General features: G+C 38.6%; 1 protein-coding gene across 2 annotated transcripts in view; it reads right to left on the minus strand.

The window, feature by feature from the left end:
- The window catches only part of CNTN3 (contactin 3), a 348,715-nt gene that overhangs the window by 151,225 nt on the left and 174,674 nt on the right, over window positions 1–22,816 (minus strand). For both annotated transcript variants that reach the window (XM_032149509.1, XM_058437166.1), the window contains exon 5: window positions 13,229–13,324. In XM_032149509.1, coding sequence (XP_032005400.1) covers window positions 13,229–13,324 — 96 coding nt within the window. The remainder of the gene's footprint in view (window positions 1–13,228; window positions 13,325–22,816) is intronic.

Raw genomic sequence — 22,816 nt, forward strand, 5'->3', positions numbered from 1 at the left:
CACCATGATCAAGTGGGCTTCATCCCTGGGATGCAAGGCTGGTTCAACATACGCAAATCAATAAATGTAATTCAGCATATCAACAGAACCAAAGACAAAAACCACATGATTATCTCAATAGATGCAGAAAGGGCCTTTGACAAAATTCAACAACCCTTCATGCTAAAAACTCTCAGTAAATTTCGTATTGATGGGATGTATCTCAAAATCATAAGAGCTATCTATGACAAACCCACAGCCAATATCATACTGAATGGGCAAAAACTGAAAGCACTCACTTTGAAAACCGGCACTAGACAGGGATGCCCTCTCTCACCACTCCTATTCAACATAGTGTTGGAAGTTCTGGCCAGGGCAATCAGGCAGGAGAAAGAAATAAAGGGTATTCAATTAGGAAAAGAGGAAGTCAAATTGTCCCTGTTTGCAGATGACACGATTGTATATCTAGAAAACCCCATTATCTCAGCCCAAAATCTCCTCAAGCTGATAAGCAATTGCAGCAAAGTCTCAGGATACAAAATCATTGTACAAAAATCACAAGCATTCTTATACACCAATAACAGACAAACAGAGAGCCAAATCATGAGTGAACTCTGATTCACAATTGCTTCAAAGAGAATAAAATACCTAGGAATCCAACTCACAAGGGATGTCAAGGACCTCTTCAAGGAGAACTACAAACCACTGCTCAATGAAATAAAAGAGGATACAAACAAATGGAAGAACATTCCATGCTCATGGGTAGGAAGAATCAATATCATGAAAATGGCCATACTGCCCAAGGTAATTTATAGATTCAATGCCATCCCCATCAAGCTACCAATGACTTTCTTCACAGAATTGGAAAAACCTACTTTAAAGTTCATATGGAACCAAAAAAGAGCCCACATCACCAAGTCAATCCTAAGCCAAAAGAACAAAGCTGGAGGCATCACGCTACCTGACTTCAAACTATACAAGGCTACAGTAACCAAAACAGCATGGTACTGGTACCAAAACAGAGATATAGACCAATGGAACAGAACAGAGCCCTCAGAAATAATGCCGCATATCTACAACTATCTGATCTTTGACAAACCTGACACAAACAAGCAATGGGGAAAGGATTCCCTATTTAATAAATGGTGCTGGGAAAACTGGCTAGCCATATGTAGAAAGCTGAAACTGGATCCCTTCCTTGCACCTTATACAAAAATTAATTCAAGATGGATTAAAGACTTACATGTGAGACCTAAAACCATAAAAACCCTAGAAGAAAACCTAGGCAATACCATTCAGGACATAGGCGTGTGCAAGGACTTCATGTCTAAAACATCAAAAGCAATGGCAACAAAAGCCAAAATTGACGAATGGGATCTACTTAAACTAAAGAGTTTCTGCACAGCAAAAGAAACTACCACAAGAGTGAACAGGCAACCTACAGAATGGGAGAAAATTTTCGCAACCTACTCATCTGACAAAGGGCTAATATCCAGAATCTACAATGAACTCAAACAAATTTACAAGAAAAAAACAAATAACCCCATCAAAAAGTGGGCAAAGGACATGAACAGAGACTTCTCAAAAGAAGACATTTATGCAGCCAAAAAACACATGAAAAAATGCTCACCATCACTGGCCATCAGAGAAATGCAAATCAAAACCACAATGAGATACCATCTCACACCAGTTAGAATGGCCATCATTAAAAAGTCAGGAAACGACAGGTGCTGGAGAGGATGTGGAGAAATAGGAACACTTTTACACTGTTGGTGGGACTGTAAACTAGTTCAACCATTGTGGAAGTCGGTGTGGTGATTCCTCAGGGATCTAGAACTAGAAATACCATTTGACCCAGCCATCCCATTACTGGGTATATACCCAAAGGATTACAGATCATGCTGCTATAAAGACACATGCACACGTATGTTTATAGCGGCACTATTCACAATAGCAAAGACTTAGAACCAACCTAAATGTCCAACAACGATAGACTGGATTAAGAAAATGTGGCACATATACACCATGGAATACTATGCAGCCATAAAAAATGATGAGTTCATGTCCTTTGTAGGCACATGGATGAAACTGGAAACCATCATTCTCAGCAAACTATCGCAAGGACAAAATACCAAACACCGCATGTTCTCACTCATAGGTGGGAAGTGAACAATGAGAACTCATGGACACAGGAAGGGGAACATCACACACCGCGGACTGTTGTGGGGTGGGGGAGGGGGGAGGGATAGCATTAGGCGATATACCTAATGCTAAATGACGAGTTAATGGGTGCAGCACAGCAACATGGCACATGTATACATGTGTAACAAACCTGCACGTTGTGCACATGTACCCTAAAACTTAAAGTGTAATAATAATAAAATTTAAAAAAAGTCCTACCTAATAAAATCCACCCACAAAAATACTTCAACTCTTGTACTTGCTCTGGCATAAATATTTCTCTATTCCTTTAAATGGTTTTTGAAAGCATTTACATTTGTATGACTTGAAGACAATGTGTTTCAAAGTGTGACTCAAAAACCATCTGAATCAAGACTCTCCTGGGTCACTGATAAAGAATGAAGGTTTCCAGGAAAGACCCCACCCTATGGGGTCAGAATCTCTGGGAGTGAGACTGTGGAATGTACATTTTAAACAAGCCCCCTAAATGAGCCAGTAAAGTTTACAAAACACTGCCCTATGACCAAAAACACTTGATTTGGACTTTTCTGTGTAAGAAATATCCATCAGTTTGATCTAATACATTGTCAGGTTTCTTTGTTACAGCAGCATATGTAATATTAATTAAAACACAGGTGCACACAAATGCACTGCAATGGAAGCAACCAATGTTTTATTGCCCCCACTTGCTAGTGCACAGATCAATTCTTGGATCTCACCTGGTGTTTGCTATAGTCTTTTTTTTTCTTTTTTCTTTCTTTCTTTTTTTTTTTTTTTTGACCAAAAGCATCAACTAATGGTCCTTCTGTTTCTTTTTGGGATAAGAGACAAAGCCTTTACCATTCTTGATTTATAGCTAATTTTTTAGTTAAAGCAGAAAACATCGGTCAGGACTCTGCCATATTAAAATAAATTCTGTTGAAGCACTATCTCTCGAACAGTGGATTTAAACCCCTAAGTTTCCATATGTAATTTTTTGATGGGCTTAAGGCTCCTCTGTCTGTTGGTGGATGGAATCAGAGCAAGAAGACTCATACGTCTTCAGAGTGAGAAAGAATGATTTTCTCATCCTACTACTGCAGGCCAGTTAGCAGATCTGGGAATAAACTGGAAGGGGGAAGTGTGAAGCCATGCTGCTGTGAGGACAATGTAAGAAATGGTCAGGGCATTTCTGAAGCTTGGGGGAAATTCACCTGTAGACTGAAAGTGTAAGTTGTAATGAATGAATGAATCCAGTTTCTTAGAAGTGTTTCCATGACTCTGACTCTTTCCAGAGCTCTTTGTGGTATGTTCCATGCTGACTTTAATCCAAAAGGGATGCTATGACAGCCCCAGGGACAGCTGTCAAAAAATATAGCTGCTGTTTCTTTATTTTTTAAATTAAATTTCCTATTCTCCTTGCATCAGTTTCATTACTACATACATACACACATATCATCCTAAAATGATGTCCATTGCATTAGTTATGAGTTTGTTTGTCAGAAACAACAACCTACCACAGTCAGCCTAAGTAAGGATCAGAATGTGATATATAGACACAAGCTGTTTCATAGAACCCAGGGGCTAGAAAACAGCTACCAAGAAATGAGAGCTGGGGAGCCTGCAGGCCAGGCAGTCTTTCCTCCTTAATCTCTGCCCCTGGTCTCTTCTTGTTTCTGTCGGGCTACATCTCTGCTCCTGAGGCATCAGCTTTCTTGGCTGCCTAATCTACATGATAGGAAGGCTCTGTTCCAAACTCTCAAATTCAGACTTGTAGGCTCACAGGTCAAATATCAAACTCCCAGGAGACAGCATCTGATTGGCTCATCTTGTGGCAGGTGTCCTCCCTGGGCCAATCGGTTGAAGTCAGTTGGAATGTGCTGGCTGGGCCCCTAGGGTCACTGATGCTAGTACAGGATGGGCATCTCAAAGCCATCTCCATTCCTTTTCTCTAAACATAATTGTTTTAACTTTTTCCTCCTCAACCACAGATAATCCAGTGAGGAAAGAAACCCAAACATTTTCTAGAACTATGTTTTCTAAAGTGGGGTTCAGATATTCCCAGCCAATCCCCCAGGGTACAGAAAGAAAGTATAGTTAATCCCCTTCATAGATTTACTTTTATTTAAGTATTTCAAATTTTTACATTTTTCCATAAACATATTAAGATGGTAGTATATTTGTATGTGTATAAATAAATCAGACATTTCAAACAATTCACATGCATTGCCTTCTTAAATACTCACAATGATCCTATAAGGAAAGGTTCTGTGATTATTCCCCATGTACAGATAAGAAATAAGAGAAACAGAGGTTAGGCAACCTGTTCCAAATTCCATAGCTTGTAATGTCAGTGTTAGAATTGGAACTCAAGCAGTATAGCTCTAGGTGCCCAGTTTGCAATGTACCCTCTCTGCTTCCTTCATATGTGTATATGTGTGAGTGTGATTGTGGCAGGGTGGTGCTTAAAAAGGTTTTCGTTGTTACAGAGTATCCATTAAAGGAGTCTGAAAAACACTGTTTTAGAAGGTGGAAAATCTGTAAATAAAAAAAAAATTGAAGCCTATAATGTTTGTGAGCACAGGAACATTTTCCATCAGAAAGCAACTGACCAGCTGGGCACAGTGGCTCATGCTTGTAATCCCAGCACTTTAGGAGGCCGAAGTGGGTGGAACACTTGAGGTCAGGAGTTCGAGACCAGGCTGGCCAACATGGCAAAACCACATCTCTACTAAAAATACAAAAATTAGCCGGGCTTGGTGGTGGGTGCCTGTAGTCCCAGCTACTCGGGAGGCTGAGGCATGAGGATCGCTTGAACCGGGGAGGTGGAGGTTGCAGTGTGCCAAGATTGTGCCACCGCACTCCAGCCTGGATGACAGAGGGACATTCTAAAAAAAAAAGGAAAGAAAGCAACAGACCTAGGTGCCCAAATCTACCATGACATGGCTTTGGACAAATCACCTAACTGCTCTGAGCCTTGGCTTGTCAATGTAGAATGAGAGCGATACTCTCTTCCTTGAAGTTCTGTTAGGAGCAATAAGCTCTGCGTCTGGCCAGCAATAATGGCACCTATTATTGTCATTCTAGGGTTAACTAGTCACTAGCAAACTCATCATTTTCATTCCCTGTGGGACCATATGTACCTGAGGACAGAATTCGTATCTATCTTCCTATTTCCCGCAAACTGAACTCAGTGCTTTTCTCTTGGGGAGTGGTTTCGGGCAGTATTCGACAAGTATCAGTTTGGATATATTTCTACCAACTCCAAGAGCAATATGCTCAGTTTTTCTCTTATTTAATATCAATCTTATTCAAGTGAAGAAACATATTTATTACAGTAAAACCTTATTATAAGACATATCACATCTTCCACAAATAAATAGCTATTTGATGGATACTTGAGTAAATCAATGAATAAATACAACGGATGGATGGATGGATGGAATATGCCTGGATGGACAGACTTAGAAAGAAAGAAAAAAAGGAAAGTTAGAAGGCAGGCTCAATTAATATTTTAAATTCACAGCTTCCACATACAGGCACTTCGGAGAACTTCAAGATTTTCATCTCCATTTCCAACTACAAACTGGTCTATATACTACAACAAATGTTTCCTTTAGAGATCAAAATATTTTATAGTTATCCATATAAAAGCAGCTAAGGTTTATGTGTCAATTGATTCAGAACATACTTGTCTTAATGCAACTATGAATCTGTTAATATTCTGAACTCCTGAAAATGTCAACAGTCACATCAGTATTGACATATTCAAAAAATAGTTCACAATTTTGAGATTCATTCAGTCTACAGATGGATTACCTAACTGTTTGCCATGACATTCTAACCTATCCCCAGGATAGGAGCAATACATAAGCAGTAATATTCTATTGTACAGATGCCGATTTCTCAACAGCCTATCAATCATCTGCTTCCTAGTCTTGATCTTGCCGTTTGTGGTGACATAAGTGCCGCTGTAATGCAACTTTTGCACCTGCTCCTTTAGGGAAGGTGGAAACTACTGGGTTATTGGAGAAACAGTCTACACAGTGACCTCTGATGCAAATGTGATGGGAGCCAGAAAGCATATTCTTAATTCTGTTTTTTCCCCCTAAAGAGACAAAGTATTGCTATGTTGCCCAGTCTGGTTTCAAACTCCTGGCCTCAAGGGATCCTCCCATCTTGGCTTCCCAAAGTGTTGGGATTACAAACATGAGCCACCATGTCCACAGCAGAAAGCATACTCTTTTTTTTTTTTTTTTTGAGTCAGCGTCTCACTCTGTTGCCCAGGTGGAGTGCAATGACGTGACATTGGCTCACTGCAAACTCTGCCTCCCGGGTTCAAGCAATTCTCCTGCCTCATCTTCCCAAATAGCTGGGATTACAGGCACCTGCCACTATGCTCGGCTAATTTTTGTATTTTTAGTGAGACGGGGTTTCACCATGCTGGCCAGGCTGGTCTCCATCTCCCAACCTCAGGCAACCCGCCCGCCTTGGCTTCCCAAAATGCTGGGATTACAGGCATGAGCCACCATGCCCCGAAAGAAAGCATATTCTTTCTTCCCAAATAAAGCATCAAATTTAGAGATTCACCTCTGTGTTTTTTTATTTTGACACTACCTATACATACATTATGCATTCTTCAAGATTTTGAAAAATGCTAATGTTTTAAAGTTTATTTTATTCTAAATTTTTTTTAATCTTTTTTTTTTTTTTTTTTTTTTTTGGAGACAGAATCTCACTCTGTCGCCCAGGCTGGAGTGCAATGGCGCCACCTCGGCTTACTAACACCTCTGCCTCCAGGGTTGAAGCGATTCTCTTGCCTCAGCCTCCCAAGTAGCTAGGACTATAGGTGCACGCGCCACCATGCCTGGCTAATTTTTTTTTTTTTTGTATCTTAGTAGAGGGGGTTTCGCCATGTTGCCCAGGCTGGTCTTGAACTCCTGAGTTCAGGCAATCCACCCTCCTTGGCCTCCCAAAGCGCTAGGATTACAGGCATGAGCCACCGCACCTGGCCTGTTTTAAAGTTTAACTTTATTACCTGAAGAACAGTAGCAAAGTGTTGTTCAAGGAAAACTGTGTACCTAAGATGAAGCTGTATTATACCTACAGATTAAACTGTTTGAGGAAATTGTTGTTTTGAGACATAATCACATCCAAAAACAGAAGTCATGGGTCTCACTGCCTTGACGGAGACTCTAGCAACTGGACAAGTCTTCCTAGAGATGAAAATGCCTATTTAGTGCATTTTCTTCAGGTTCTGCCAGCTAAGCTACCTGAGCTGACTTCTGTTTTTCAGTCTATCCGTCTTGGGTAAAGAAAAAAAAAATAAAGATGTTGATACAGAAGGTGTAAATCTCATGCCATCTGGGCATGCTGCTAACAGTTCTCACCTTTGTCACACCAGGGTTTACAAGGCAATTTTTAGCATAATGTCACTTCAGCCTCCATTACCTGCTGTTTGGCATCTCACATTCTCTTTTTTCCATCCCAAGGGCTATGTTGTTATAATATGTGAATGGCAGTGTACAAGACTTCCATTTCAAGAATATGTGCATAGCAGAGATATGGAAAGCTGAATCAAGACACCAAAGTCATTTGCTGATTAAACACTGGGACAGACTCAAGCCTGTTTTCTACTCAGAATAAATTTCTATCAGCCATTGTTGAACAGAACTCATCTCTTTATTAACATGCATGTATGTAATAACTTGATTAACCTATGAATTCCTGAGCAATTAGTATTTATCATAAGGTGCCCATGGACTAGTCTTATGACCTTACTGAAAACAGGGTAATTTTTCTCGTGTATTTCAATGTCTAATGATTGTGTGGTGACATCAGCAACTGAATGGTAATTAACACGAACTCCCAGCTTTTCACATGACTGATAATTAGATTAATAATTATGCTACAGGTGATGCATGTCCAGTCCTCTATTTCTGGCTTTTGATTTCCTTGTTTTCTGACAAATTTTGGGAGGTTAATTCCTCCCGCTTCATAGAGTTGCTGGATTGCTCTGCAGAGAAAGCAATGACTGGGCGGTGGCAGAAAATGACACAGAATGATGGGGAGATAAGAACCCTCTCAGATGACAGCAGTCTGTTGCTGCAAGGTTACAGGGATTCCTAGGAAAATTCCTCATTGTCTCCCACCATAAAACAAGTTTTTATTATTATGGTATCAAATAGATGGCAGATGCTCTTATGCAAAGCTGCCCCAAGTTGTTGACACTATCTTGTAAATTACATCGACGAATTAAGGAAATATGATTAACATATGCAGTTTCCACACTTTGGGATCCTTATTTAGGCTTTTTCCACATCTATCTTCCTAATCTAGTTATGGAAAACATTTCTGGGTTTTATCCCAAACAAACAAAAAAAGTTATAAGCTTACTGCACTAAAAGGAGATTTTAACACAATTTTACTATGAGTCAAAACATTTAGTTAACTCTGGGGATATTTCTGCTAATGTGATTTTAAGCATTGCTGATGTGTTAAACAATGGGCTGGAAAATTAAAACAAAACCATGAACTGTACTGTCTCCAATTTTGAAATGTCAGAAGCTTTTGGCTTAGGACAGTGTCACTTCTGCTGAGGACTCTGTGCCTTCTCATTTGGAGAATGGCAACAGGGTGCTGGTTTAGAGAATGCCATACTAGAAAGAGCCCTGGTCATGAGTCAGAGCATCCAGGTTCTAGTTTTACTTCTTCACAGCTCTGTGATTTTAGGTTGGCTGCCTCCTCTCTGAGGCACACTTTGCAAACTCCCAAATTGTAGCCCTCAATAAAAGCTGGAGGGTTTTGTGCTGGAGCTTACTTTCTGGCCTCGTGCCTCATGTGCCATTTCTAAGCAGGAAGTCTGGGCTCAAGGCACTAGACACTAGGTGGTTAAGAGCCCATGCTCTTAGCATCTGCAGGCTCAGCTTCCAGACTCTACTGTACATTGTCACTTATCTTCCTCCCCATACTTTTACCCAAAAAGAATCTCACTAGCAGGTAATTTCTACAAAGGACTAGAATACTGCTTGGCATCTAAGCAACACTCAATAGACAGAGGCTAATACTATTATGATTATTTTTATTTAATTTATTTTTTTTGAGACAGGGTCTCGCTCTGTTGTCCAGGCTGGAGTGCAGTGGTATGATCAGCTCACTGCAACCTCTACCTCACGAGCTCAAGCGATCCTCCCACCTCAGCCTCCCAAGTACCTGAGACTACAGGTGTGCACCACCATGCTCAGCTAATTTTTTGTATTTTGGGTAGAGGTGGGGTTTTACCATGTTGCCCAGGATGGTCTTGAACTCCTGAGCTCAAGCAATCTGCCTGCCTCAGCCTCCCAAAGTGCTGGGATTACAGGCATGAGCCATTGTGCCCAGCTGGTGGTGGTTATTATTATTATTATTATTATTATTATTATTATTACTGCCTTTCTTTGCTTACTCTGTTAGGCTGACATAAGAGGAAATACAACAGATAAATAAAATATGATTGTGCCTTCAGTAATCAGAAAAATAACAAATTTAAACATTTCTAACCACAGAGAGGGAACCAAGAAGAAATGAAGAAATGTGAAGTGAATATAGGTAATACAAAGTGTGGGAGACAGAGAAGGGCAAGCACATGTCCTGCAGGGACTGTGCGACTCTGTGGGAAGAAAACCAAATGGACCACAGTGCAGGCCATGAGCTCTCTGATTAATCCTTCACCACTTGTACTGATCTACCCTGGAGGTACAGCTTCAGCTGCTCTCTGACCTGGCTCACACCCTCTACTGAATAAAAGGCCATAAGTCAAAAGGTGATGAAGCAGGGCTGATACCAGCTGCTGTGGACAGAGTTTACTCCGATCTGTCAATGCCCGCACCTGTCTGGTTGGCACCCAGGGCATTTTGGCTGTTAAATGCTTATATCTCCACAAAGTTTCCAGTGAATTCTCAAAAAGCAAGTATAACTGGCCAAATTTTAAAAAATGTATTCCTTACATGAATGTGTTCATTTGTTCAACCAATATTTACTGTTTGTTACAAACCAGCCTTGCACTAGGCTCTTGGGTGCAGAAGAACACCAAGATAGACATGCCCTCAAGAAGCTCATAAGCCAATGTGTTAAGACAGTGGATGTGAATTGTGAATACCTCAGCATTACAGATACTTGGATCAACGAGTATCACATTTTTTAGCATCTAAATCTGCACAATCTGGAACTAGGGAAGTATGCTTTTGGTCAATGTTATTTGCTCTCCTATGCATGCTCTGGGTTCTTATGGGCTCATATCTGACATCTGGGAAGATTTCTTCCCATCTTCACCTATAATCCTATTTGACTTCCACTGTCATCCCAACCTAGTGTTTTAAAAATGAAAGGACTGGCCGGGCGCGGTGGCTCAAGCCTGTAATCCCAGCACTTTGGGAGGCCGAGGCGGTCGGATCACAAGGTCAGGAGATCGAGACCATCCTGGCTAACACGGTGAAACCCCATCTCTACTAAAAATACAAAAAAAATTAGCCGGGCGTGTTGGCGGGCGCCTGTAGTCCCAGCTACTCGGGAGGCTGAGGCAGGAGAATGGCATGAACCCGGGAGGCGGACCTTGCAGTGAGCCGAGATTGCACCACTGCACTCCAGCCTGGGGGACAGAGAAAGACTCCGTCTCAAAAAAAAAAAAAAAAAAAAAAAAAATGAAAGGACTACCTGAAGTCACCAAAGGCAGAGAAAGATCAGGATATCATTATTTAGGATAGGTGTGATGGGCTAACAGTTCTCCAATTTTATAACATTTGAATAGATTCATCTTTTGGGACATGTTTCATGCAACAGCTTACTAAGACATGTTCACTGTGTGCATACTTAGGCAACCAAAAAGTTCCTCCTTTCCGATCAGTAAATGTATCTAATCATAATAACACTTAAACAAAATCATTCAGTTGGAATTTTAAATTGGGTCAACACCTATAAAACTGATCACAACCAGGACTATCCAGCTATTATGTTATGTTCATTTGAGACAATATAAATTTAAATTATTTCGATGCTTCCTTCCTAGACGTAGTTTTAGCAATTATTTATTTCTATCTTATATATCTCCCTCTTTTTTCTCATAATAAAATACTTCTTTTAGAAACTGCTTCTTTCTCTTTCCAGTGCTTGTCAGTTGGTGGACTGAATCACGCCCTCAGTTTCAGGGCTCCCATAAATAAGGCTGATTCTAAAAGAATCAGGAGCCATAGAGAAACAGGGTGTCTGCTTCATTAGGATATTTAGCATTAAGGATCACAGAGCTTAGAGCGGTCAGAGGCCACCTTTGCCTCCTCAAGGAATAGACATGAGAATGGAGGCAACATGGAGAGAAGTGGAGTCAAGAAATACAGAGACAAATGGATTGTTTATGGAATTGGTTCAATCCCTGAATCCAACAGATTGGGTTTTCAGGGAGCAGACCCCTAAATAGAGTTTGGAATAAAAGCTTTTAATCAATGATCAAAACCCATGAAAGGAAAAAACTGGGATTCAACAGGGAAGAGAAAGAAACTGAATTGTGATGTGGTCCAACAAAGACATGGTCACCCTGACAGAAAGTTATGGATTAAATCAGAATTGCCCAGGGTTGGTCAGAAATGGTTGACCCTTCATATCCCAGCCTTGCCCAGTCACTAGATGTGGGCTTCGTCAGGAGGGGTGTGACTGTGGGCAAGTGTCTCTCTGCAGCTGGGGCAGACCAGGAAGAAGTGAGAGCTGGAGGTCATCCACCAACCCCACACCCCATGGCGAGGCAGCACGTCCTTCTGGGTGGCGTATCTCTTTGTAAAACCTCACAGTGCTGCCAGAAGCCATCTGATCATCCCAGTTATGTGATCCGGCAAACTCCCAATTTTTTGTCAAGACAGTTTGACTTCTGTTACTTTGTTTGCAATCAAGAGGCTCTGTGCTTCCCTTCAAACTTAAAGTTCTTCTGAAACATCAAGATTCCAGCAATTACGAACACTCTTGAAATAAATTGGAGAAGACAATTTAAACGCACAGCAGACCACATGATGGCAATCCTATTTGTTAATCAAGCTCCAAGTCTGCAGTCTCCAGATGGTTCACGAATTTCAAGTGGCCAGATCCTGAAGATGGGAGATAGCTGTTTTATTGGGCTGAGGGTTTGTGATCAAAATTGACAACTCATTGGGTAGAAAGGACTGTAATTTGTATGTCACAGAACAAATAAAGTCCAGCATGTTTTCCTTTGAATAAGTTTTACTACAATGAGAAGTAGACTTCTCAGTTTTGCTTCTGGTCAGAAAGATCCACTCTAACTTGTTTATCTCCCAGTAATCCTCATCCTCTCAATAACAAAATGTGTGTTTCTCTGAGAACAGTGATTTATTCATTAATGATGCCCTCTTTGTTCCTGCAAGTGACCAAGTTCGCAATAGACAGCACGATAGGAAAATCAAACCAGCACTCTAGGCTCATACTGGGGAGATAATAAAATTATTTTCATACGTGCTGAAGTTCATTTTTACTCTAGGTCACTATCTTGGTAAGGTTCTGAATTTCTAGTAATATTTCAATTTATACCAATATAGCATAAAATTTGCAATTCCAAAGCCCCAATGTAAATGATGTGAATATACACACGTATCATTTCTATGTGTGTGTATATATATATATAGATAATACATATATAAAAAGGCTTATTGGCACATACTAATAAGCGTGTGTGTGTGTGTGTGTGTGAGAGAGAGAGAGAGAGAGAGAGAGAGAGGCAGACAAACAGAAAGATCCAATTTGACATGGCATAAAACTAAAAACCAAATGACAATGGTGGAATGACAAAGCATTGTTTAGCACCGTTAGGTAACCAAAGCAAATGTGATCTCTCTTGTCTTTATAACCCAAAAAGTCAATGAGTCAACTGTTTAGAAACTTCTCTGGATGGACTATTTTTTGTGGAGTTCCTCATATTCCAACTCAGCAGACGAAATCTAATGCTCAGGTTATCAAGTTTCTCAGAGTAATTTACAGATGCAATAACAGTACATGCACTGCAGGCCTTGCTCTGAACCTTAATAAATATGAAAAGCAGAAACAGAGCATGACTTACCTCCAGAGTGTGGTGGGGGGCCGCAGAGCAGCACAACTCCCTGGCCTTCACGCACAGACACTGTACTCCTCATTTTGGTTTTAAAATTTTCAAGATCTGATTTGAAAACAAAACAAAACTGAATTTCAGAAAGGCCAATTAAATGACAAATTTTACACCAAGACCTTCCTTTCTCTTAGAAAATAATTTTTTTTTGCTTGTTTTCTTTAAAAATTTTTATTTTTATTTGCTTAGAATTTCACCTTTTATTTTAGATTCAGGAGGTACATGTACAGGTTTGTTATGTGGTTATATTGTGTAATGCTGAGGTTTGGAGTATGGTTGATCTCATCACCCAGGTAGTGAGTATAGAACCCAATAGGTAGTTTTCTAATCCTTACCCCTCTCCCTTCCTCCCCACTGTAGTCATCCCCAGGGTCCATTTTTGTCATCTTTATGGTCATAAGTACCTAATATTTATCTTCTATTTATAAGTGAGAACATACAGTATTTGGTTTTCTGTTCATGCATGGAAAACAATTTTAAAATCTCTTTCCAAGAACCTAGAGAGAAAACCATTTGCTTTGAGGTAGAAAAGCTGGATTCTGATTTCTTTATTAAAGCTTCTAGAAATTCAGCAATACAATATAAATATATACCCACTGATCCCATGTTGCTGAAATAGTGTCAAAAATGGCATGAACTATCCAAAGACAAAGTGTATATTGGAATGAACTAACCAGACAATATAATTGAAAAAAGGAAATGAAATATCCTAAATCAACAATAAACATAAATATGACTTTCACATTCACCAGTGATTCACCATATCATGAATACTTTTAGCTTCAACTTGTAATAATGACCAACTATTCATGAATTTCCCTCCTAAAATATTTTATCGTAAATAGCCTAAATAGATTTTATTCTACCTATAATTATTTTTATTTACAAAAATATTTGAAAATATTCAGTTTCTGAGTACAAGTCCTATTTTTCCCATATTCTGAAGGGCTTTGTGGAAGATATATTGTCACTGGAAATTACCAAGAACGTAGAAATTAAAGGATAACAGTAATTTAAATCAGCATATTCCCTTTTATTTATAGCGGCTAAAAATAATTATTTTTATAAGCATCCAAAGAATTTTTCAAGTGTATAAAAAAGTTTAAAAAATAGCCATCAAGTGCAAATACTATTTTGATTACCAGCGGTTATTTTTAGAGAACATTTAATTTCTTCCAATGACAATCCAGTACAGCAAATACTGATTCATTCTTTCCAACTTCAATTACAGGAGAGAGAAAATTCTGTTGACTTCGTTTTTAAAAATGCTTTAGTCTATAGGGAAAGAGGAAGAAAGATCTGTTTCTCTAAACTCTGACTTATAAAAAATGCTTGTGAATTACACAGTTAATATACTCTATGGTGTCACTTTCTGTATCAGAACAATTGTACTGTCAATTTCTGAAAGAATATATTCACTTCATAGCTCTTAAGGGCTGATATAAATTGCCTAAGTGGTGTCTATACAGAGTGAAGCAGTATATGTATTTTACAATACAACTTGGAGATTTTCAACTTTTCTTTGAAAAATATAAAAAGCAAGATAATTATCTTCAAATTGATAAAACCAGAACCTGTAGACACTTAGGGATATTCTAAGGACCATATCGCAGTATATCAGAGAGAAATAAGAGGGCCTATGTGCCTCATGTTATTGTTACTGAAAAATAGTATTAAATTGCTAGGTTATAAATATGGAGTAAAGTGATTCAGCAAAACTCTCTTGTGTGTGCCCAGAAAAGAAGAAAAAACAGTTGATGGACTTATTTTCACCACAGCCTATCCAACAGAAATGATACAATAACATAGCGTTGTATCACCTTAAATCTGTAACTAAAATGCAACATTCTCAAAACATTAAGGCTCTTGGAATGTAACTAACTGAGTTAGAACTGCAAAACTGGACCACCTAAATGTTTCCCAATGGCTAAATGGGGCAGTACATCATATCAGAATGTAGCTCATACATGGAATTTCCAAAGATTATTTTTTGATGATCAAGTATGTATCATCATTGTTGCCTTCCTGTCCAATTCCTTGTTATCTTCTGCCATATAATTTCACAGTGTGGACGTTTTCTATCACTGATTTTAGCTAGAATATGCAAAAATGTATGGAATAATTCTACAGAAACCAGTAATGTCTCCTCCAAAGGTAAAATCTCTTTTGCCTAAGCACAAATATAGCTGGCACAGATCTGCCCATTGGTCTAGAGACATGCATGGCTACTCTTTCTGCAGTGCACGGGTGCAAGGAATATTGTTCTGGATATCTGATATGGCCAGTTCATGGACATAGCATCAGGAAGCAAAGAAAAATAACTTAATTGTAATGGCACATTTTAAGTGGCACTTTGCTGAAAAGGTGGTAAGTACACAGAAGACTGCATAGTTAATCTATGGGTGTAACCAAGGCTTTAACAAGCAGAACCTGGCCAAGTAGACGGACAGTAGTAGTAGCAGTCAGAGGGCCAGCGTGGGCATTTTTCTGAGGCAGATGGAGCAACATAGATGCATAAGAACATACATGTTACAGTTAAGGTATAGTGAGACTTTTCTCCTTTTTTGCAACACTAGGAACTATGAGAAAAGAGTAGTGTCAATGTCTGAAAAGCTTCAGATCATTAAAATATCTAGTGGAAGATTATATGTGTCACCCAAATGTAAGTCAAGCTATATATAGTCCAATTTTGGACTTCAAACACAAACTAGGATGATAAAGAACATCTACAAGTAACTACAGCTAACACCAAATTTAATGGTGAAAGACCGAGTGCTTTCCCCCCGAGCATCAGAAATACAAGGGAGTTAAGCAGGTCACAGGATACAATTTCTACATATTAACAATAAACATGCAAAAATTGAAATTAAAAACTCAAAACTACTCACAATTTTTCCAAATAAAATAAAATACTCAGGTAAATTACACATAACAAAACATGCAAAAGATCTGTATAATGAAAATGACAAAATGCTAATGAAAAAGAAAAAAATGCAGAGGCCTAAACAAATGGAGACACATACTATGTACATGGATTGTTAGATTCAACATAATTGCTGTTCTTCCCAAATTAATACACTGTCATACGCTGTAGAACGACATTTCGGTAAATGCTGGACCACATATATGGCCAGACCATATTTACAACAGTGACACCATAGCCATCATGACATAGTAGTGAAATATATTACTCCTGTGTTTGTGGTGATGGTGTAAAAAACCTACTGTGCTGCCAGTCATATAAAAGTTTTGCATATAAAATTATGTATAGCATATAATACTTGAGAATGATACTAAACAACCGTTAGGGGTTTATGTATTTACTATGCTATGTTTTTATTGTTATTTTAGAATATATTACTTTCACAAATTGAAAAAAATGGTTAACCATAAAACAGCCTGAGGTAGGTCCTTCAGGAGTTTTTCAGAAGGAGGCATTGTCATTATAAGAGATGACAGTTCCATGCATGTTATTGCCCCTGAAGATCTTGCAGTGGGATAAGATGTGGAGGTGGAAGACAGTGATACTGATGATCCTGACCCCGTGTAGGCCTAGGTTAACATGTGTGTTTTTAAATGTTTTTGGTAAAAACACTTAATAAAGAAAACAAAATAAAAAGCTTATAGAATAAGTGTATAATAAAATAGTTTAGTAAAGCTTTACAATGTGTGTTTTAAGCTAAGTGTTATTATGGGTCAAAATTTATAAAACATTAAAAAGTTTATAAATACAAAAGTTATAGTAAGCCAAGATTAATTTATTACTGAAACATATTTTTATAAATTCAGTGTAGCCTAAGTGTGCAGTGTTTATGAAGTCTACAGTAATGTACAGTAACATCCTAGGCCTTCACATTCACTCACCACTCACTCACCAATTCACCCACAACAGCCTTCAGTCCTGCAAGCTCCATTCATGGTAAGTGTTCAGTATAGATATACCATTTCCTGTCTTTTATATTGTACTGTACCTTTTCTATGCTTAGATATGTTCAGAATCACAAATACTCACCATTGTGTCACAATTGCCTACAGAATTAAGTAAAGTGATCTGCTGTACAGGTTTGTGGTCTAGGGGCAACAGGCTATACTATACAGCCTAAGTGTGTAGTAGGTTATACCATCTGGGTATAATAAGTACATACTATGATGTTTGATGAAATCATCTAATGATGCATTTCTCAGAACATATCCCTGTCATTAAGTGACACATGAGTGTATAAGTTTAATATAATTCCGATCAAAATATGAGCATGGTTTTGGGTTTGTTCTTTTTTTTTGTAGATAAAGACAAGCTTATTCAAAAATTTATATGTAAAGGCACAGGACTTAGAATGCCTAAAACAATCTAGACTAAAAACAAAGCAGGAAGAATCACTCTATCTGACATTGAGGCTTATAATATAGCTACAATGATCAAGACCTTGTGGTAGTGGCACAGGGGGAACACACAGATCCATAGAGCAAAACAGAGAACCCAGAAATAGACTCACAAAAATGGGCTCAGCTGATTTTTGAAAAAATGCAATTCAATGGAAAGAGAGAAAAAAAAATCAACCTAAACTTTACTCAGTTGAAAAACCAACTCAAAATAGACCACAAACTTAAATGTAAAACATAAAGCTACAGAACTTTTATTTAAAAAATATTGGAAACCATCTTTGGGATGTAAGGCTAGGCAAAAAGTTTTAGACTTGACACCAGTTGAATGGTTTTTAAAAGGAAGGACTGATAAACCAGACTGCATCAACATTTAAAACTTCTGCTCCATGAAAGCTCAAGTGAAGAGGATGTAAAGAAAAGCTACAGACTGGGAGGATATACTTGAAAACCACTTATCCACTAATGAAAGAGTATCCAGAATAAGTAAGACTGCCCAAAATTCAATAGTATAAAACATACGATTCCTTTAGAAAATGGGAAGAAGACACAAACAGTTCACTGAAGAGGAGAAACAGATGGAAAATAAGGACCTGAAAAGATGTTCAACATCATTAGACGTCGGGGAAATGCAAATTAAAACTACAATGAGCTATCACTCCACACCAACCAAAATAGCTAAAAACAAAAAACAAAACAGTGACAGCACTAAATCTTGGAGAGGATGTAAGGAGGCTGGATGATTCAGACATTGTCTTCCTAAGTGTAAAATGTCAAAGCCAATATGGAAAACAGGCCTTTTAGTTTCCTGTAAAATGAACCACACATAACTCTACCATATGACCAGCAATTGCACTCTTGGGCATTTATCCTAAAGAAATGCAAACACTTGTTCACACAAAAACCTGTACATAAAAGTTCACAGAGTTTTATGTGTAACAACCCCAAACTGGAAACAACCCAATTTCCTTCAATGTGTGAATGGCTAAATGCACAGTGCTACATCCGTACCATGGAATGCTACCCTGCAACTCAAAGCAATGAAATCTTTATACACCGAACCCCTTTGACGAATCTTCAGGAAATTACGCTGACAGAAATATGCCAATTCCAAAAGGTTATTTACTATATGATTCCATTTATGTAAAACTTTAAAAAATTCAAATTTTAGAAATAGGGTTTAGTGCTGAGCATGGTGTTTTACAACTGTAATCCCAGCAACTCCAGAGGCTGAGGTAGGAAGATTGCTTGAGGCCAGGAGTTAGAGACCAGCCTGAGCAATAGTGAGACCCCCTCTCTTAAAAAAATTTAAACAAAAACAGAAATGGGAATAAATTAGTGGTTGCCAATGTTTAGGGAAGGTGGAGGGAGGAGTGGGAGTGTCGTTATCAAAGAGCACTATGAGGGATCGTCATGGGACCTGAACTGTCCTCTTTCTTGACTGTGGTGGTCAACACATGAACATCCATGTGATAAAATTAGAACTAAATACACATACATAATGAGTATGTATAAACCAGGGAAATATGAATTAAAAAATAATAAGCAAACAAGCAAAGATAAAATCCAGTTCCCCATATTTCCTTATTTCCTTTTATTTTCTTTTCTCTTCCCCCACATTACCTACAGGATAGAAGTGGCTCACTGACCCTGCTTCTGGCCATCAGCTGTGTGTGCTACTCTACCAGAGCCCAAAGCTCCAGCCACAACATGGGGCCAGTATCTCTGAAGTCGACATCAAAGAAAGGTGTGCAGAGCCCTTAGGGAAGAACACTCCTTGTGACTAGCTTTTTGTAAAAATTCACATGGACCATTTCTGGTGTATAAAAGTCTTCACTTTGATACACGTCTGTTAATTTTCTATATTGGGCCAGGTTTTCTATTGCCTACCCAAGCTCTGCTCTTCAGGTTGATCTTCCCACGCAGTAGCAAGGAAAATCCCAGGAAACCATCAATGCATATGGAGAAAAGAAACTGGGGTCACTCTGACTTTCTCTGACATTCTGTGCTCAATCTGTTTCCCCTTCCTACATATTGTTGGTGCTGGTTTCTCACCTGAATTGACCTAGGTAGTGAACTATCAAGCAGAGTATGTGAAATATCACTTGGTGTAACTGCAGGGGTATAGTGCACAAGTCTGTCTCTGTATGACTTGAAATCAACCAGAAGAACGACCACCATTTCCCAACAAGTGAATTTGAGTAAACTTGTGTCAAGCCAAGTTAAATGAGTTTCTTTATGCAGAATAAGTCAGAGACCTTAATATAAACTATGGACGGATAATGTCTACTAAAGTGGAATGGCTATTACAAAGTATCCTAAATGTATTTGACCAAATAATTCTATGTAGAGAATTTTATGGCAAATGCTGAAAAGGCCATATGTGCAATTGGGCACATGAATATTAAAAAAGATGTCAATAAGAGACTGCAAAGTAAAACAAGCCATTTTCCCTCTAAAAGAACTAAAATGGAACATCATAGTGGCAATATATCTGAAATGGTTGCCAGCTGACTAAATGGTCTCAACATTTAAAAACTGAAGAGCTCTGCCTCAAAATGCTTTATATCTACTTGTGATCACAGCATGAAGAGCAAATAAAATCATTGTCACTGAAAACTGGATGTGAGCTTTACTACTTGTATAACACAACGCTATTTGATGCTACGAGGTGAAGTGTTACCTCTTCAATTAAAATGAAAAATACTATCCAGTAGTGATAATCTGTACCAGGAACACAGACACAGGCAATGTAATAGTCTTCCATACATAATATCTTAAACATCCTTAATGTTTAATGTTGAAATGCTTAGTGATTGGTAGTTATCAAATTAAATCATTACATGAACAGTGTAAAGGACAAGATTGCCTTTGAAAGAATCAGGTTGCTGCCAATAAAAGAAAGTTGTGCACTGCCATGCAAAAGCTAAGAAGAAACCCAATGAACATACCCAGAAAAGCAATCAAAATCAAGACTGCAATTCAGTTACGGCTTTCACCCTTACTGTAAGTCAGCGGTGTCCAATCTTTTGGCTTCCCTAGGCCACACTGGAAGAAGAATTGTCTTGGGCCACACATAAAATACATTAACACTAATAATAACCAATGAGCTAAAAAAATCACAAAAAAAGCTCATAATGTTTTACAAAAGTTTACAAATTTGTGTTGGGCTGCATTCAAAGCCACCATGGGCCACAGGTTGGACAAGCTTGCTATAAAAAAGAATCCCATGCAACAATTCAGTTTCGCAATCAAGTGGTAAAGTTTCAATTAGTTGATAAATCTCATTAAAGCATGCCCACTACAAAAATAAAAAAAATCCGGGTTCAGTGAATGACCACACCTTCCTTCCTGCATTATGGCACATGCAGAAGCACTCAGAAGATCTCCTAAATCAGAATATTAGACATAAACAACTGACTCTTAGTTATCTTCAGTATCAGCATGTTCAAAACTCAATCATTATTTTCATTATTTCTTGCTCTATTCCCCAACACCCAAATTCAAAGTGTCTCCTCCTTTCTTGTTCCCTTTCTTGCTGGTCCAATTCTCAAAACATTTAATTATGTATAAAGCCCCTAACGGAAAACTCTCCCATGGCAAAGTGTGTCTTAGGAAAGTAAAACTTTATCCTTATGAAAAATAATAGCTTATTCAACAAAAGTTCAATAGTGTTTTAGTTTTGTTTCTCACAAGCCAGAGCCTCCAAAAAGACTTGGGTGACACAGTTTATGTGGGGTGATCTTAGAGGCAGTGGGGAAGGAAAGGCGAGAGATGGAGGAAAATTCAACATCTGGGTACATTACCGAAGTTGCTACTGTAGTGAATGAGAACTTGCTTTCAAATGAACCTCTGACAACCATACAAAATGCCATCCAGAATCATCCATTTGAAAGATGGGAGTTGGGGGTATATACAGGCTTCCAACCCCAACAGTGGAGGAATTTCCTTGGGGGCAACAACTCCCTCATCTCCATCAGAGCTTCTACTAGGAACCTGCAAGGAACTGTCTACCCGCTCTGCAAATGCTTGGGAGGTGGGCATCAGAGGTGTGATACAGGGTGTCAAAAAATGTCTACCACAAACAGATTTTTTCCTTAAGCCTGAGCCTTTTGAGAGACTTTAAAACAGGTGTGCATTGTAAGTCTCCAAGCAGAGACTGAAGTATTTCTTATTTTTCTAAGCCTATTTAGGTAATGTAGCAAAGCATCTAATAAGATCATAACATCCTCAGGATCTGTTGTTTTGTTCTGAAACACAACCTGGAAAACGTAGGCACAGGGTGGACCCTAAGCACCTAAGTATACTCTGCAAGACCTTTCCACATAGGTATTTCATGATTCAGCTTCATCTGCCTCCCATACATTGCTCCAACACTGTCAACTCCCAGCCACATACACTAAGCAACAACAAACTTTTCATTTTCCCCAAGCACAAAAATGCTAGCCCATGCCATGCACATAAGGTTCTCACTCTTTCACTGACACAGAAGACTTTTATTTATCCTCCAAACCAGCTTTGGCCACATCCCTTTTTTGAAATCTTTGAAATTATTGCTGTTCTTTCTTATTTTCTATACTTTTATATTTTCCCACCTTGTTCTTCTATTCTGGGGGTTCTGCCAGGATTAGAGCCTTGTCATTTTCATCTTTCTATCTCTAGACTGTCACATATTTCTTGGCATTGTGTAGGTCGTCAAAGAATGACTGAAATAAGCATCCATCATCTCATTTTCCTTAGGATCTCCATCATGGGTCTTCCTGCCAAAGTTAAATTATTGGTGTCTGCATTGCAGAGTTCCTAACTTTCTACTAGTGAAATTTAGGAAGAGAACACAGGAATTGGAACATCAGGATATTCTGACCATAATCCAGGCCTGCAGATCTATAGGTGTGTCACTTGATTGCCCTGTGTCTTCACACATTCTATTTGTAAAGTGGGTACAATATCCGCCCTTTGAAACTCACAGGGCTTTTCAAGAGAGCAACCTTAGCATCCCAGATCTGTAAGCCTTTAGAAAAATTGAAACAATGATACAAGTACAAGGTTTCATTTTTCCTTTTGAGTCTCTGGTTTCATAACAATTCCTGTTTCCATCTCTCTTTTGTCTTCCTTACAGTTTTTCAAACATGAACAGTTCACCCCATCTTAAAAATAAAACAC

The sequence above is a fragment of the Hylobates moloch genome, unplaced genomic scaffold (assembly GCF_009828535.3).
Source record: "Hylobates moloch isolate HMO894 unplaced genomic scaffold, HMol_V3 SCAFFOLD_4, whole genome shotgun sequence".
Classification (NCBI taxonomy): domain Eukaryota; kingdom Metazoa; phylum Chordata; class Mammalia; order Primates; family Hylobatidae; genus Hylobates; species Hylobates moloch.